This window comes from Manis javanica, chromosome X, assembly GCF_040802235.1.
Source record: "Manis javanica isolate MJ-LG chromosome X, MJ_LKY, whole genome shotgun sequence".
Classification (NCBI taxonomy): domain Eukaryota; kingdom Metazoa; phylum Chordata; class Mammalia; order Pholidota; family Manidae; genus Manis; species Manis javanica.
The window spans coordinates 105,743,406-105,757,820 of record NC_133174.1 but is presented as its reverse complement, the minus strand read 5'-3'; the positions used below and the strand labels follow the sequence as shown (position 1 = coordinate 105,757,820).

Below are 14,415 nucleotides of genomic sequence, written 5' to 3'. Positions count from 1 at the left end.
GACTGCAATGTTTATTCAAAAATATGTGCTGAATTTATTTGATGTGTACATGGATGAAAACCTTCAGTTAACTCTTGCAGTTTTGATAAGGCTTTGAGAATACCAAGGAGGAGGATGTGTATAAGAGAGAAGGAGGTGAAGGCAAAATCCTTAGAAACATTAAAGATGTAAGAAGAGGATCTGCTAAGGCTAATGAAACCTAATGCAAAGTTGTCTCTAAATCTCTTCCTCATAGAATTGTGAAAATCAAATGACACTTGTGATGTGCTTAGAAGAGGAGGTAGTTGTTACTTATTGAATTTTAGACTAATTGGAACTATGAAGCAACACAACACCACTACCAGCTGGATGGAAGTCACCTTAAGACAAGAAAAGTACCATGGCCTTTAGATCTGGCTTGAAATATAGTGTGGTCTCTACTCCAGCATAGGAGTTTAGAGAACATCCAGCACAACTGTCTCACTTTAAAATATTTGCTTATTATTTGGATCTTACCATCCTCAGATCAAAAGAGAGTCTGCAAAATATAATACCACATCATAAAAGTCTATTGAATCATTCATTTTAAAATTAGAATTTGCACACTAAAATAGCATCTTACACCTGTTAGAATGGCTATAATCAAAAAGACAAGAAATAACAAGGGTTGGTGAGGATGTGGAGAAAAGGGGACCTTCATGTACTGCTGGTCAGAATGTAAATTGGTGCAGCAACTATGAAAAAGGTGTGGGAGTTCCTCAAAAAATTAAAAATAGAATTACCATATGATGTAGCAATTCCACTTCTGGATATTTATCCAAAGAAAACAAAAACACTAATTTGAAAGGATGTATACACCCCTGTGTTCATTGCAACATCACTTACAATAGCCTAGATATGGAAACAACCTATGTGTCCATTGATGGATGAATGGATAAAGAAGATATGGTGAATTTACAATGGAATACTATTCAGCTGTTTCATCTTGCCATTTGTGACAACATGGATGGACCTTGAGGTTATTATGCTAAGTGAAATAAGCCAGGTGGAGAAAGACAAATCCAGTATGATTTCACTTACATGTGGAATTTAAAAAACAAAAGAAATGAACAAAATGAAACCAATCCAAAATTATAGATACAGGGAGCACAGGGATGGATGCCAGAGGGTAGGGGTGTTGGGGAGTGGGTAAAAATGAGTGGAGGATTAAGAGGTACAGACTTATAGTTATAAATGAGTCATGGAGATGTATTGTACAGCATAGTGACTGTAGTCATTAATACTGCAGAGCATACTTGAAAGTTGCCAAGAATAAACCTTAAAAGTTAACTTTATATGGTGACAGATAGTAACTAGAATTTTGCAATGTATGCAAATGTCAAATTATTATGTTGTGCACCTGAAACCAATGTTATATGTCAGTTACACCTCAGTAAAATGTGTTTTTTTAATGGAATTTAATTTAATTAGAATTGTATACTTTTTACTTCAAGTTTTACAGAAAACATGTTGTAAAAATCTTATTCTGACTTATTTAGGCTTTATTGACCTAGTAGAAAACATATTCAGATGTTACTTATTTTGCTTTTCAGGAAAAACTCTGTTTGCCTCATCATATTTTGGAAGAGAGAGGTCTTGTGAAAGTTGGTGTCACAGTTCAGGCTCTTCTTGAATTACCTACAACCAAGGCATCTCAGCTTTCCACAGCTTGATAGAACATATGAAAATCCTAAGTGTGTAGTTTCATTTATTTGAAGTGATTTCAGATATCTCAAATTAATGAATAAGAATGTCTAATCAAAAAATATTTTTATTAGTTCAAACCTTCAGTTTAAAAAAAATTAGGTTAAACTATCAAAATTAAATTTTGAGTTACCCAAACTTCTCTTGGGGAAAACTCGATTAACCTAACAAGAGTTTCTGATAAATTCAAATTCTTATTTTACCAATCAGTTGATAGCCTTGATTATTTTTCAGAAATCAGATTGATACTAAATTTAAAGTGGGGTTTCAATTTAATAATCACATTAGGTTTATTTTTTTTTATATCATAGCATACTAGTAAACACCTGGATAAGGTAATCATTTTTTACCAGTTTAAGACAATTCTATGTTTGAGTTATTTAATATACTTTTAATTCTAGTTTATATACAACTTCTTCAATCTTTGGTCTTAGTTTTCTAGAAAAATATGAGTAGCAAATAAAGAACTCTGACTTTATATTAAATTCCTTTAGTAGTATAGGTTGGTGCCAAAATATTTTCAGTTGTACTTTAGATTGTTTACATGTGAAGTGCCTGTGTAATTGATCACTCTTATATAGTCTTAAGCATTTTTGCAATTTCTTTTTATGTAATAATGAAATAAATGGAACTTTAAAATATTTTGGTAGATTTTGTAAGGTCAGTAATATGTGAGGATTTAAATATGCCTCACATTGTGACATTTGTGGTTTTTTATTTAGTCCATTGCAGTTTTCCTTAAATTGGTTATTTCATGTTATCAAAAAGAAATTAATATGCTTAATTTATGCTATTTAATTTTGCAAAACTTAATCATCTTTTAAGGTGTATTATTTGAAGAGTATTTTATTTCTGTATTGAAAAATGATACACAAAGCAGTAAGGTTTTTGAGAACTAGTAAATTTGGCTTTATGTCATTCTTGACTTTCAAGGACATTACATTAGAGTTGCTGCTTTCAGTTGCATTCATGTTCAGGGAGCAGCAATGGAGGAACAGATTTTTATTCGAAATCTGGCTGTTTGTGGATCCTGTAAAGATTATGCTCCTCAGTTAACATGATGTTGAATCAAACACAGACCATTCTATAAATATTTTCATAAGTACACTGTGTTACATAAAGTCCTTGTTTAATTTAGAGATGAATAAATTTACATTGGTAGTAGTGGAAATTTTTCAAAAACATTACTGTAATGAATAACTTTGTTTCCTATTGAAGAATCTTAGTATAATTACTTTTGTAGTAGCTAAGCAAGTGTTATATCTTAAATATGTGATTATTTGCACTTGTTACCTCTTAATATGGATGCAACTTATTAAAAATGTTAGCCTGGGTATTTCAAAGGGTATATATAAAAGGTAAAAACTAGTGTGCCAAATGGTATAATAAGGGTTGGTTTAGTAACAACTCTACTTTTTTTCATCAGTTGGCATGAAGCCATATAATTACATTTTGGTTTTAGAATAGAGATGTGTTCTTCATAGTCCTCAAAGGTCAAATTGGAGCTTAAACAATTAAAGCCTCTTATGATGACATGGTTTACAAATTAAATTATTAGTAATTTATTACTTTAAATATTTGAGCTAATTAGTTACTGTTTTTCAGTTGGATCTAAAAAAACTCTCATTGACATAATCTCCCTAGTGAAAACTTGGGTAATAAAGGTAAGGAATAGCAAATAAATATCTTAAGTTACTAGTTTTTATGTAGAAGTTTCACAATGTTAAAAATAAGTGACCATTAAAAACTATAGCCATCATTCATACTGCTTTCATAGTTATCATGCTATAGGATTCTTCTTATTAATGAATCTAGATGTTAATTATTTTACAAGTATTTTCCTGTTTCATGTCATTGAAATATTAGTGAAAATATAGGTCATTTAGTTACTGCATTTTTCACTTTCTTGACACTTAATTATTATTTTGAAGAGAACATACACCAGAATCTCACTCTAACATTGTTTACTGCAAAGCAAAATTAACCATTTAAGTTGGGTCCATCTGAGGTCCATACAATGGCAGTTTACTATAGTGCCAAAAGACAGTACCACCTCTAAGGCAGTTTCATACGTAGTCCCCAAGGACACATTATATCAAGAGTCTGATGTATTTCTTTTAGTAGTTTTAAAAGTGTAAATTTGATTCTCAATGGTTTTTATGTATCTGCTTCATCAGTTATTGAGTTAGGAATGATTACAGCTGCTTGAATTGGGTTTGTGCTTTGAAGAGGGTTAAATAATTAAACTAAAACATTTCATTAGGCCCTTAAAAATGCAGTAGGAAGTTATTTCTGCTAAATTTTATTGTTGTATGGCACAAGAGAGAAGTGATGTTGGATATGTTAGAATTCAAACAAGTGAAAATGCATTACCATTTGTTTAATAATTATCTTTACAGAATGCTAGTTTGTTGACTTTTCTAACTGAATTTTTTGAATTCAGAAATCTTTGTATTGGTCACAGGTCTATTATGATTGATTTTCTGATGCATTTAAAAATAAATGGAACACTAAATGTATATTACCGATGCAAACTGTGGATAAAGTTGAACGAAAAATTTAAAGTGTGTGATTTATTTTCTCTCTCTCTACCTCTTCTGTCAACATCCCAGTATCCATTTTTTGTAGGTATTTTGATTGCTTGTGTTTGTTTTTTACTGTGGAAAAGTAGACTTCAAGAAGATACTCAAAGGTAATGTTTTCTTTAAAAAACAGTAATTTCCTAGGATATCTTAACAAAATAAAGCCACCTTCACATAAGGTAAACTCTGTATAACATAAATGTCAGGTGAACCTTTACATAAAATAACATTTAGGATAGGTCAAATTGTGATTATTGTAGATTTTGTGTGCAGTATATGATTGAATTACCTTAAGCTGTTAGATTAAAAAATTTAATCTTTCATTTTCAAGTAATCCTAATTTTTTTAAAAGTCTACATATTACATTAAAATGGTGTTATTTATTTGTTATTCTTATTTATCCTAAAAGTAGAAAGTTGTTCAGTAAATGCTATTAAAAATTTACCTGTTTTACAGTTACTCACCTTTAAGTCTCAGATTTAAAGAAGTACTTAAGTAAATATTTGGCATAAGTCGTTTGAAAACTATTCTGTGTTTTTCACAGAATTTGAACTGTCTTTAGATAATGGTATTAAACTTGTTATTTGTTTTAATAAATTTTGATATTCTACATGCAATGGTCCTAAGATTCTCAAGAACCTATTCCAGCATCCAGAATGCTCCAATGACTGGGTTCCCTTTGATAACATTACTATATATTAGATTAACTTGGAAATGTCTAGATATCTTTTGTTCTTTAAGGTATATTAATGTTTTCTATTCCTGTATTTTAAAACATGAAGAAAAAAAACAACCTATGCTTATGGTGTTTAAATAGCTTACATTTTCTGCAGAGGTGTGTGTGTGTGTGTAAGTGTATGTATGCACGTAATGCAAGGTTTCAGCAGTTTTAGCAAAGAAAGTCTTACTGCATTGGCAAACCAGAGTTTAGAAGTTTGAGAATTTTGACGTCAGTAGTTTAGGTTGGGAAGTTTATGATTTGAATCATTTGAAAGTTACCAAAATTTGTAAAAGGAGAAGATTCTTTAAAATGTGATCTTTAAAAAGTTTGAATTATTGCATACTATATTCTTGGCCTCAAATACCTAATTTAGGATTAAGCAATTTTAGATTTTAAAAAAAATTTATTTTTACTCTAATCCATTGATGTGCATCAAGTATCCACCTGAACAGGTGAGAAATTTATTACGTCTATACATATGTAAATACATAAATTGAAATAGATTTTTCAGATATCAGATCAAATTTTCTGAAACTTTGTTCAGATATCTCAGCCACTTCTAATGCAAAGAAATACAAAACTATTTTATAATTTATAAAGCAGTGATTAAAATTATACCTTAGAGCAGTGATTCTTAAACTTGATGTGCATGTGTATCACCTGAAGGTCTTACCAAATACCAATTGGTTCAGTAATTCAGGGATGAAGTTTGAGGTTGTGCTCCCAAGTGATGCTGATCCTGCTTGTCCAGTGACCAACTTAGTAATAAGGCTTTACGGTTGTTCATGCTTCATATTAATAACAGTTTGCTGTACAGTAGTTTGATATGTTAAGGGATGCTTCTGGGTCTTTAAAATAGTACTTAACATTTTTTAAAGGTTTCTAATTCTGGACTGTGTTCTACATTATTAAGAACTTTTGGATTTTCTTTTATGATTTGAAATGATTCTTTATGCTCTGATCCAATATTTCATATTTTTATTTTCTTTTAAAAATTATTTTAAACTCAAATGGCCATATAATTTTAAGGATAAGATGTGATTATAAAATGGTCATTTATATCCAGAGAAGTTAGTATAATGTTAAAGTAGCAAATATTAATGCATAACACCTCCCTTTTTGTAGTGCTTAGAAAACTACATTAATTTTTTATGGTGTCAATGTCAGTTTATTTTCTACTTGCCAGGCAGCAACTCTTTCCTTAGTTTTCAGTTCAGAGCACACTTATTCTTTCAGGCTACCCCAATAAATGTAAAATTGAGGCCATATACAAATATATATTTAATTGTAAGTATTTATGATTTTTGATCAGAGCTCAAACTTTCAACTAGAGCTTATCTCACCTCCCAATAAATGAGTAAAAATATTTATCTATTTCATTCCTATTTATAAAGTTAATTGTATAGATTTAAAACATTTGGAATCATGTTACTTATTTTAATGCCTTCCTAAGCATGTGGCTAAATTGTTAGTTAAAAAACAAATTAAAATCCAGGTTGGCCTGAAATACTAGAAAGTCAGCCAAATGTCTGCCATGGCAACATAACTCATTTACTTGGTGAAAGTATGGGAAGAAAATTAAGTATATAAAAGGGAAGGCAGAATCATGTGAAACATTGAAACTAGTTGCTTTTATATAATTGAATTATAAACAATGAAATTTATATATTTTCCCTCGTTTCTCACTCATAATCTTCAAAATCTGAGATTAACTTGATAATAGTAGAAATTACTATTGTGCTTAACCCAGATTTTAAAATGGCATTTAATTGTATGTAATTGTGCTTATTAATGAAAAAAAAAATATATATATATATAATACACATTTAAAAATATTGGTATAATTTGTTACATTGTACCATCAATATTTTCAGTTTTTCTATATGTAAGATAAGGGAAGAAAGAGTTCATAATATGCTCCTAGGTAATTGTAAAAATATTATGGATTTAAAATTTGCGTATTGCCACTCTCATTGTTCAGACTAGGAAGCTGAGGCCCAGAATTATAGTTTGAACAAAATGAAATTCTTTGTAACCACCTCTGGATTATTTACCTACTGTGCTAAGACTTATTATGCATATAAGATTTTTGTTTGATTCCTAGTCCTTTGGAAAATCATTATAAATTGGTTAATTTAAAACACTTGTTTAAGCACTTACTACATACCAGGGATTAGTTTTGCCGGTTAGTGGCATGAGGATAATTAAGACATGGTATTTTTGTTCAGAGTTGTGCAAAGTAAATCTGTTGCTGGTTTCCGGCTTTTGCGTTAAAATAGATACTTAATCTACATTTATTATATTAAATTTTGCTATTGAAATTTATCATTCTTCATAGTCATATTTTGTACGTAATTTTTAACTTACCTCTCAGTACCATATTTGTCATGGAGTATTCATTTGATGGGTTGGTCCCAGAAATATTTATTTTTGAAAAATAATCTTATTTATTTTTAATGATTGTATATTATATTTGCATGGAAAAAATGAATGTATCTGTTCCACAGATTTATAAAATAGTCTCTATATAAAACAATGTATTTCATAAAATTTTATATTTTCCTGAAACAACTTATTTCTAAAACAATTACTTTTGAAATCTTCCTCAGTGTGAAGTTTTAGAATATTTCATGGTATTTTAAATGAAATGCTTTTATGTCCATGTCTTGTTCTATTGTAGATATAACATTAATACAACTCTGAAGCTCTGGTAGTTTTAGCCTATGGAAATGTTAATCAAAAATAATTTTTTAAAAAATCATTAAAAAAAATAAATTATAGCTGTAATTAAACTACCAGAAGAATTTCACTACTTTCTGGACTTGTTTCTAGGTGCTTCTCATATTATTTCAAAACCTTAGTGATAAGATTATGTCAGTAGGGATCTGATTCTTTGACTTTTTATTCATTTGACCTGTCAGTTATTTCCAAATTGTTTTCATTTTCTTTCTCCTACATCTTTTCATAATTGAAGGTGTCTCTTTAAAGTTGCTTCTGTAATTGCAGCCTAGTTAATCTTACAGGAATGAAGAAGGGAATACCACAGATGATGATGTTTTGCCTTGTGGCCTAGACCCAAGTATTTTTAGCTGGACTTGATCAAATTAAGTTTTGTTGATAAAGGTATAAAGTGATGCTGCTAAATAATAAGACCTATTATTTATTGAATTCTTACTATGTGCATATATTGTATTGTGTCTTTCCAAGTATTATCTAATGTAATTCTCAGAATAACCCTATGAAATGACCTGTAATTATCCTACTTTTACAGATGAGGAAAATTAGGCCGGAGATTAAGTAATCTGCCCAAGTTTACCCATGCTGTAGGTAGAAATGTAGGACTTTAAGTCTTTCCAACATCAGAGAAGGTTTTTTCTACCACATCACCTGTTGGAAATAAAGTTCTGTGTTCTTCCTAATGAACTGTTTTATATCCTTCACTTGTTTATTTTGTGAACTATATTTGCTCTGTGGCATATGTATATATCTATTTTCTGTGTATAACTATACAGGATACTAACCCATATATATATTTGTATTTTTTAATTATTTTTCTTGTATTGAGAAATTAGACACCATCAAATGTCTCAACACTTGAATTGTAAATCATTCAGGAAATACTGAGTATCTATTATATGCCAAGCATTGTATACTGGGTGCTGGGTATGCACTGGTGAATAAGACCTCAATAGGCTCACAATCATTGTCCTATTCCATATATAGTGCCTTTTTAAATTATTCTGCTTTCTAAGCCTTCTATGACTATTAAAAATGTAAATATACTTCACAGAATTTATCACTTACTATTTGATTTATACCACACCTTCTCTTAAAACTGGCTTGCAATGAAAATCGTGAAAACTGTCATACATCCAGTTGGTAAAGAACAAGAGCCAAGTAATGAATGGGATGGGGTAACAATTATTGCAGAAAATCTAGATGCAAATCAGTTACTGCAGTTTTATTCTAGATGCAAATCAGTTACTGCAGTTTTGTCCAAAACTTTACTCTGAGCCTTCTGCCAGATAAGGATTATATTAAACATCAAGAGAGTTGTTTCCCTAGGTTTTGAAGATCATTTAATACTACATTCACTGAGCCTGAAGTTCACAATAATCTGTTAGGTATTGTTCACAGATCATAGGCTTTGTAGGACAGACCCTTTAATTCCCATTTCCTTTACTAGCTGTGGAACTTTGTATGTGCTCACTTTACCTGTCTGTATGGCTGCTACATAGCATTGAGTAGATGAAATGGGAATTGTGTAGATTGCCTAGCACCTCATGTGAAGTAGGTCTCCTCTATTGGGACATTAAATGTACAGAGCCAGAGATACTTTGTTGTGAAAATGGAAGCCTTATGTTTGTTGGCCACAGGATTACATAGGTAGGAGCCAAACTTCTTTATAAATATCTTCTATTTGAAAGTCTAACAGTTGCTCAGTTGAAATTGCAGATATCTCCCATAATGCAGAAGAGATGGCTTTAAGCCAGAAAATATTATCTTTCTTAGCAACAAAATAACTTTAATATGGTTCCTACAGCATACTTAATTTTTGAGCTGGAATGCTATCTTAATGGGCTAACTAGAAGGAATTTATACCCTTTCTCAGATTCATCCCCACATTCTCTTTGGTTGACAAAATTGCTTTATACTACATTGAGAAAATGAAAACCATCAATTGGGGACTCCCTAATCTTGCCACTTGTGAACTTAATTATCCTACACCTGTTGGATTACTGAGTTAAAATGGAAGATGTGTCTTTCCTCTTATCAAAGGCCACATATTCTCTTAAAAACAAACAAAAACCCTCCTGTGTACTTCAGTTTTTGGTTGTTTTTTCTTTTTGTATTGTTGATTTCTGCCTCCCACCTCCATTGTTACCATCAACATAAAAGCACGCGCTAGTGTTTTCCATTTGAACAACCACAAAATTCACATAATCCTCAGTAATTGACCGGTTTTACTGCTTGCCTACAAACCAGATCTCTTTAAGAACAGTACTCTATGCTGTCTTCCTTCCTTAACTCCTAGTCATCCTCAAACCAGCCTATTCTAGCTTCCTTCCTCATTGACTACCTACTGACATTGATTACTCCTATCAAAATCACAATGACTACATTGCCAGTGGAAATCAGTTCTTTGTTAACTCTTTTCACCTGCTTTCATCATAGTTGACCCCTCCCTCCTTGAAATACTGTCCTTTCTCATCTTTTTATGGCACTCTATTTTCTCAGTTTGCCTTCTTATCTCCTTGCCTACTCCTACAGTACTAATAAATGAGTGGTTGTCAAACTTTACTGTACATTAAAATTACCTTGAAAACTTGTTAAAAATATAAATTTATGGCCCTTATTCTCAAATTATGATTTAATAGCTCTGAATTAAGTTTAAGAATCTGTACCTATGACTAGTATTCCAAAAGATCATGATGTAGATGGCTCATGAATCTCGTTTGAAAACCTTTGCTTCTGAGGTCTCATTTCTGTACCTCCCCTCCGTCTACCCTTTCTCCTTTGGAGAGCTTGTCCATTTCTGTCTATGTCAATGCTTCTTAGTCCTAGCTGCATATAGAATCACCTAGGGAGCTTTTGAAAAATGTCAATGCCTATTCCAGACCAATTAAATCAGAAACTCTGGGAATGGAACCTGGGCTTTAGTATTTTTAAATGATTCCCAGGTTACTTACATTGGCAGTCAGGTTAAGAACCACTATTCTATAGACTTAACAACTTTTATCTTCAACTTTTTCCTCAGTTTCAAAAGTATATATCCAATTACCAATTTAACATCACTTTGCTATTTCTTGGACATCTCAATCCTGAAAAGACCAGTAAAGAAATATTGATTCTGTACCCTGACCTCAGACATGCTCAAACCCATAGATGTAAATGTTAATGTTATTCGTTTAGTTTCTTATGACTGGAAGCAGGAGTCATCTTTGATTTTTTTCATATTCAAGTCATTAGTAAGACTTGTCAGTTTTAGAATATGTATAAACTCTGTCTCATTCTCTTCTTCTCCACTGAGGACTAGCCCAAGTCACCACCATCTGTTTGGACTGCTGCAATAGATTTGTAGCTAGCTTTGCTTCTGTCGTTGCTTCTCCAGTCCATACTCTATGTGGCAAACTCAGGTGACCTATTAAAGACATGCATTATCATGTCATCTCCCTACTTAACATCTCTCAATAATCCCTGGCTTTTTACTCTCCAACTTCAACTCTACTAATCTCCTCATGCAGTTCACCATACTCCAGCCACATGAGTCTCCTTTCTGTTCGCTGATCCTCACAATTTATCAGGACCTTTTGTATATGGCCTAAAATGTAATTCCCGCATGGCTGGCTGGCTTATCCTTTAGCTTGGAAGCTGCCTCTTCAGAGAGTTCTCTATTATTCTATGACATAACATGCTGTTTATTTCTTTCATAATACTTATTAATATGACAGTTTGTGCTTAGAATATTTTCATACTGAATTGTATTATTAGGGCAGGGATCTTAAAATGTCTTGTTCATTATTGTATATTCAGTTAACAATGCCTGGCACCTAGTAGGAGCTCAGTATAAATTTTGAGCTATGAATAAATCAGTTTGATATCCCCAGCTAAGTAAACAAAATGAGTCCTTGAACCTTGTCTCCCTACTCAATTCATCATTCAGGTGCAGGATTTCTCAGGCTCTCTTTGCCAACTGCCCTTCCCCCCATTAGATTAAGCTCCCTTTTCCACATTCTTCTGCAGTATTTAAAAAATTATTTCCATAGTATTTCTTCAATCAAGGAGTGATATGTTAAAATACTCTTAAGACTATACCAAGTTACTTAGAAATGTTAGACATGGTATTATTCCTACCTATTCCAATTTCAAGATAGTATTACAATAAAGACTGAAGAAATACTAAATTCTGGGAGCTGTATCTAGATTATTTAGCATAGTTCATAGAAGGCTCCATTCTATATTCACAGGTCAAAAGTTTTTCCTTAAATTCTGTAAAATTCTTACATAGTTGTTAACTTCTCAGTTGTACGAAAATAGATAATAGGAGACAATTTGTATTTTTAAAAGCATTTTAGAGGAGGGAAGGAAGCAAAGTTTGGAGGAAGAGGAGGGAGAAGACATTTCTGAGTAGATACATAGAAAATTTATGAAGTTTAGTTTTGGAGACAGCATTAAGAAATGGCCTGAACTGTACTTTGATTCCATCCTGCCTAAGTTATTACTGACAATTAAGAGTAAAATGTTTTCCAAAGATTGGACTATTCAGTGATTTAAATAATTCTATGACAGCAGATCGTCTTCACGGTTTTTAAACTTAAGCATAAAGTTTTTAAAATAGTTCCAACTTTAGACTTAAAGTGAACTGTAACTGGTGGATTGATGTAATTTTCTGGCAGGGGTAATTCTGGAATTTGTGAAACATGGGGCTATAAAACCAGAAGAAATAGCTTCCAGCCTCCAACAGGCACTGGATTCTGATACTGAATGAGATCAAGGGACATGTAATTATAGTAATGATCAGTAGAAGACTAATTACTAATAATTTTTGTCATTTGATTAAAAATGTGAGTGAGCTTTCTCGACCTAGTCCACAAATTATCACTTAACAAGATTAAGTTGTGATTAGCTAAATACTGTATCAAGCATCTACATCTTTTTTTTTTTAACTTGGAAGCCCTCTGAGCCATCAAAGAAGTTGTGTTTTGTTCACATTAACTATTTATTAAAATAGTACTTTCTGTAAGCAATTAACACTACTCTGTTCAAAAATATTAACCAATGGTGGTAGAGTTTCCAGATGCTGTAACAGAAGTTGTGACATTGCAAAGAAGGTTATTTGCTAGTTGCAGAACAGTGGTACAAGAGTAGACCTTGTACTGTGCTTATGGTTATATTGTACTTTAAAATGCTTTATGTTTAACATGCATTTTAAATGGGTTGTGATTAGGGAAATACTATTGTGTTTTTATAAAGACAAATTCTTTAAAATTGGAAAGGATTGGTCAGAATGGAGTTCTCAGACCTGCTTTCGATTACAGGGACAAACTTGGGAGGCAGAGACTTTATCATTGCAACACAATGACAATGATTTTTCTTCATATAGAGAACATGTTTTCTCAACACCCACTACTAAATAACCCATTTTTCCTTTGATTTGTGGTGCCACCTTCCTTATATTTCAAATTCTCATTATACATATTTGTATCCCTGAGCTTTCTCTTTCGTTCTATAGGTCTACAGTTGTGCAAAAATATCACAGCTTTTTAAAAAGTGAAATTATTATGGTCCTTTTCTTCATCTCACAGTTGACACAGCAATTTGTGGACCTTTTACTGTATCCAATCTTAGCACTTTTATTTACTTTTTTAAAAAAGCTGGAATTTTTGTTGAATTTAAATATTAATTTGGGGATAATTGATATATTTATACAGGTACACCTTGTACTTTCTACTATTCACAGATACTGTGCTTTTTTTACAAATTGAAGATTTGTAGTAACCTTGCATTGAGCAAGTCTATCAGCGCCATTTTATCCAACCACATTTGCTCAGTTTATGTCTGTGTCACATTTTGGTTATTCTCACAGTATTTCAGACTTGGTCATTGTATTTGTTACGGTTATCTGTGATCAGTAATTTTGCCTCAAAACCTCAGATGATAGCATTTTTTGGCAAAAAAGTATTTTAAAATTACATATATATATTTTTAGAAGACATACTGCTATTGCACATTTAATAAACTACAGTATAGTGTAGGCATAACTTTTTTTGTGTACTGGAAAACTACAAAATTCATTGGACTCACTTTATCACACTATTTACTGTATTATGGTAGTCTGGAATAAACTCACAGTATCTCCAAGGTATGCCAGTAATAAGTAACCCATTCAAGAACATGGACAGTCTCTTTTTAGCTCATCTGTGTCAGCTATCATAATTTACCATTTTCTCCATAGAGGTCTTGGGCTTTCTTGATTAAGTTAATACTTAGATATTTTATTATTTTAATGCAATTGTATTTTTTAAATTATATTTGTGTTTACTGCTGACATGGGAAAATGGTATTTTGTATCTGAAAATCTTAGTAACTCCTCTAAGCTTTAATTGTTTGCTGATTGTTTTACATAAATGATCATTATCATTTTCAAATAATGATGGTTTTAAGATTTCCCTTCTATTTATTAAACCTTTCATTTCTTTATAACATTGACTAGGACCAGAAATACTATGTTAAACTGCAGTGATAGCTGACTGCTTTGTCCTTATTTCGGTCTTAACAAAAATGAAATTAGTATTATATTCCATTAAGTATAATATTTTCTGTATGTTTTTGAACATTTATGAAGTATCCTAGTTTTCTAGAATTTTAAAATAATTAAACAGATGTTAA

The 14,415-nt window shown here is 31.5% G+C and overlaps 1 protein-coding gene across 5 annotated transcripts in view; it reads left to right on the top strand.

Annotated features, from left to right (window-relative positions):
• LRCH2 (leucine rich repeats and calponin homology domain containing 2) overlaps nucleotides 1-4,546 on the top strand; it is a 161,222-nt gene extending 156,676 nt beyond the window's left edge. For all 5 annotated transcript variants that reach the window (XM_037016984.2, XM_073227560.1, XM_073227559.1 and 2 more), the window contains one exon: nucleotides 1,572-4,546. In XM_037016984.2, coding sequence (XP_036872879.1) covers nucleotides 1,572-1,691 — 120 coding nt within the window. In that variant the 3' untranslated portion in view covers nucleotides 1,692-4,546. The remainder of the gene's footprint in view (nucleotides 1-1,571) is intronic.
• Nucleotides 4,547-14,415: the final 9,869 nt, after the last annotated feature.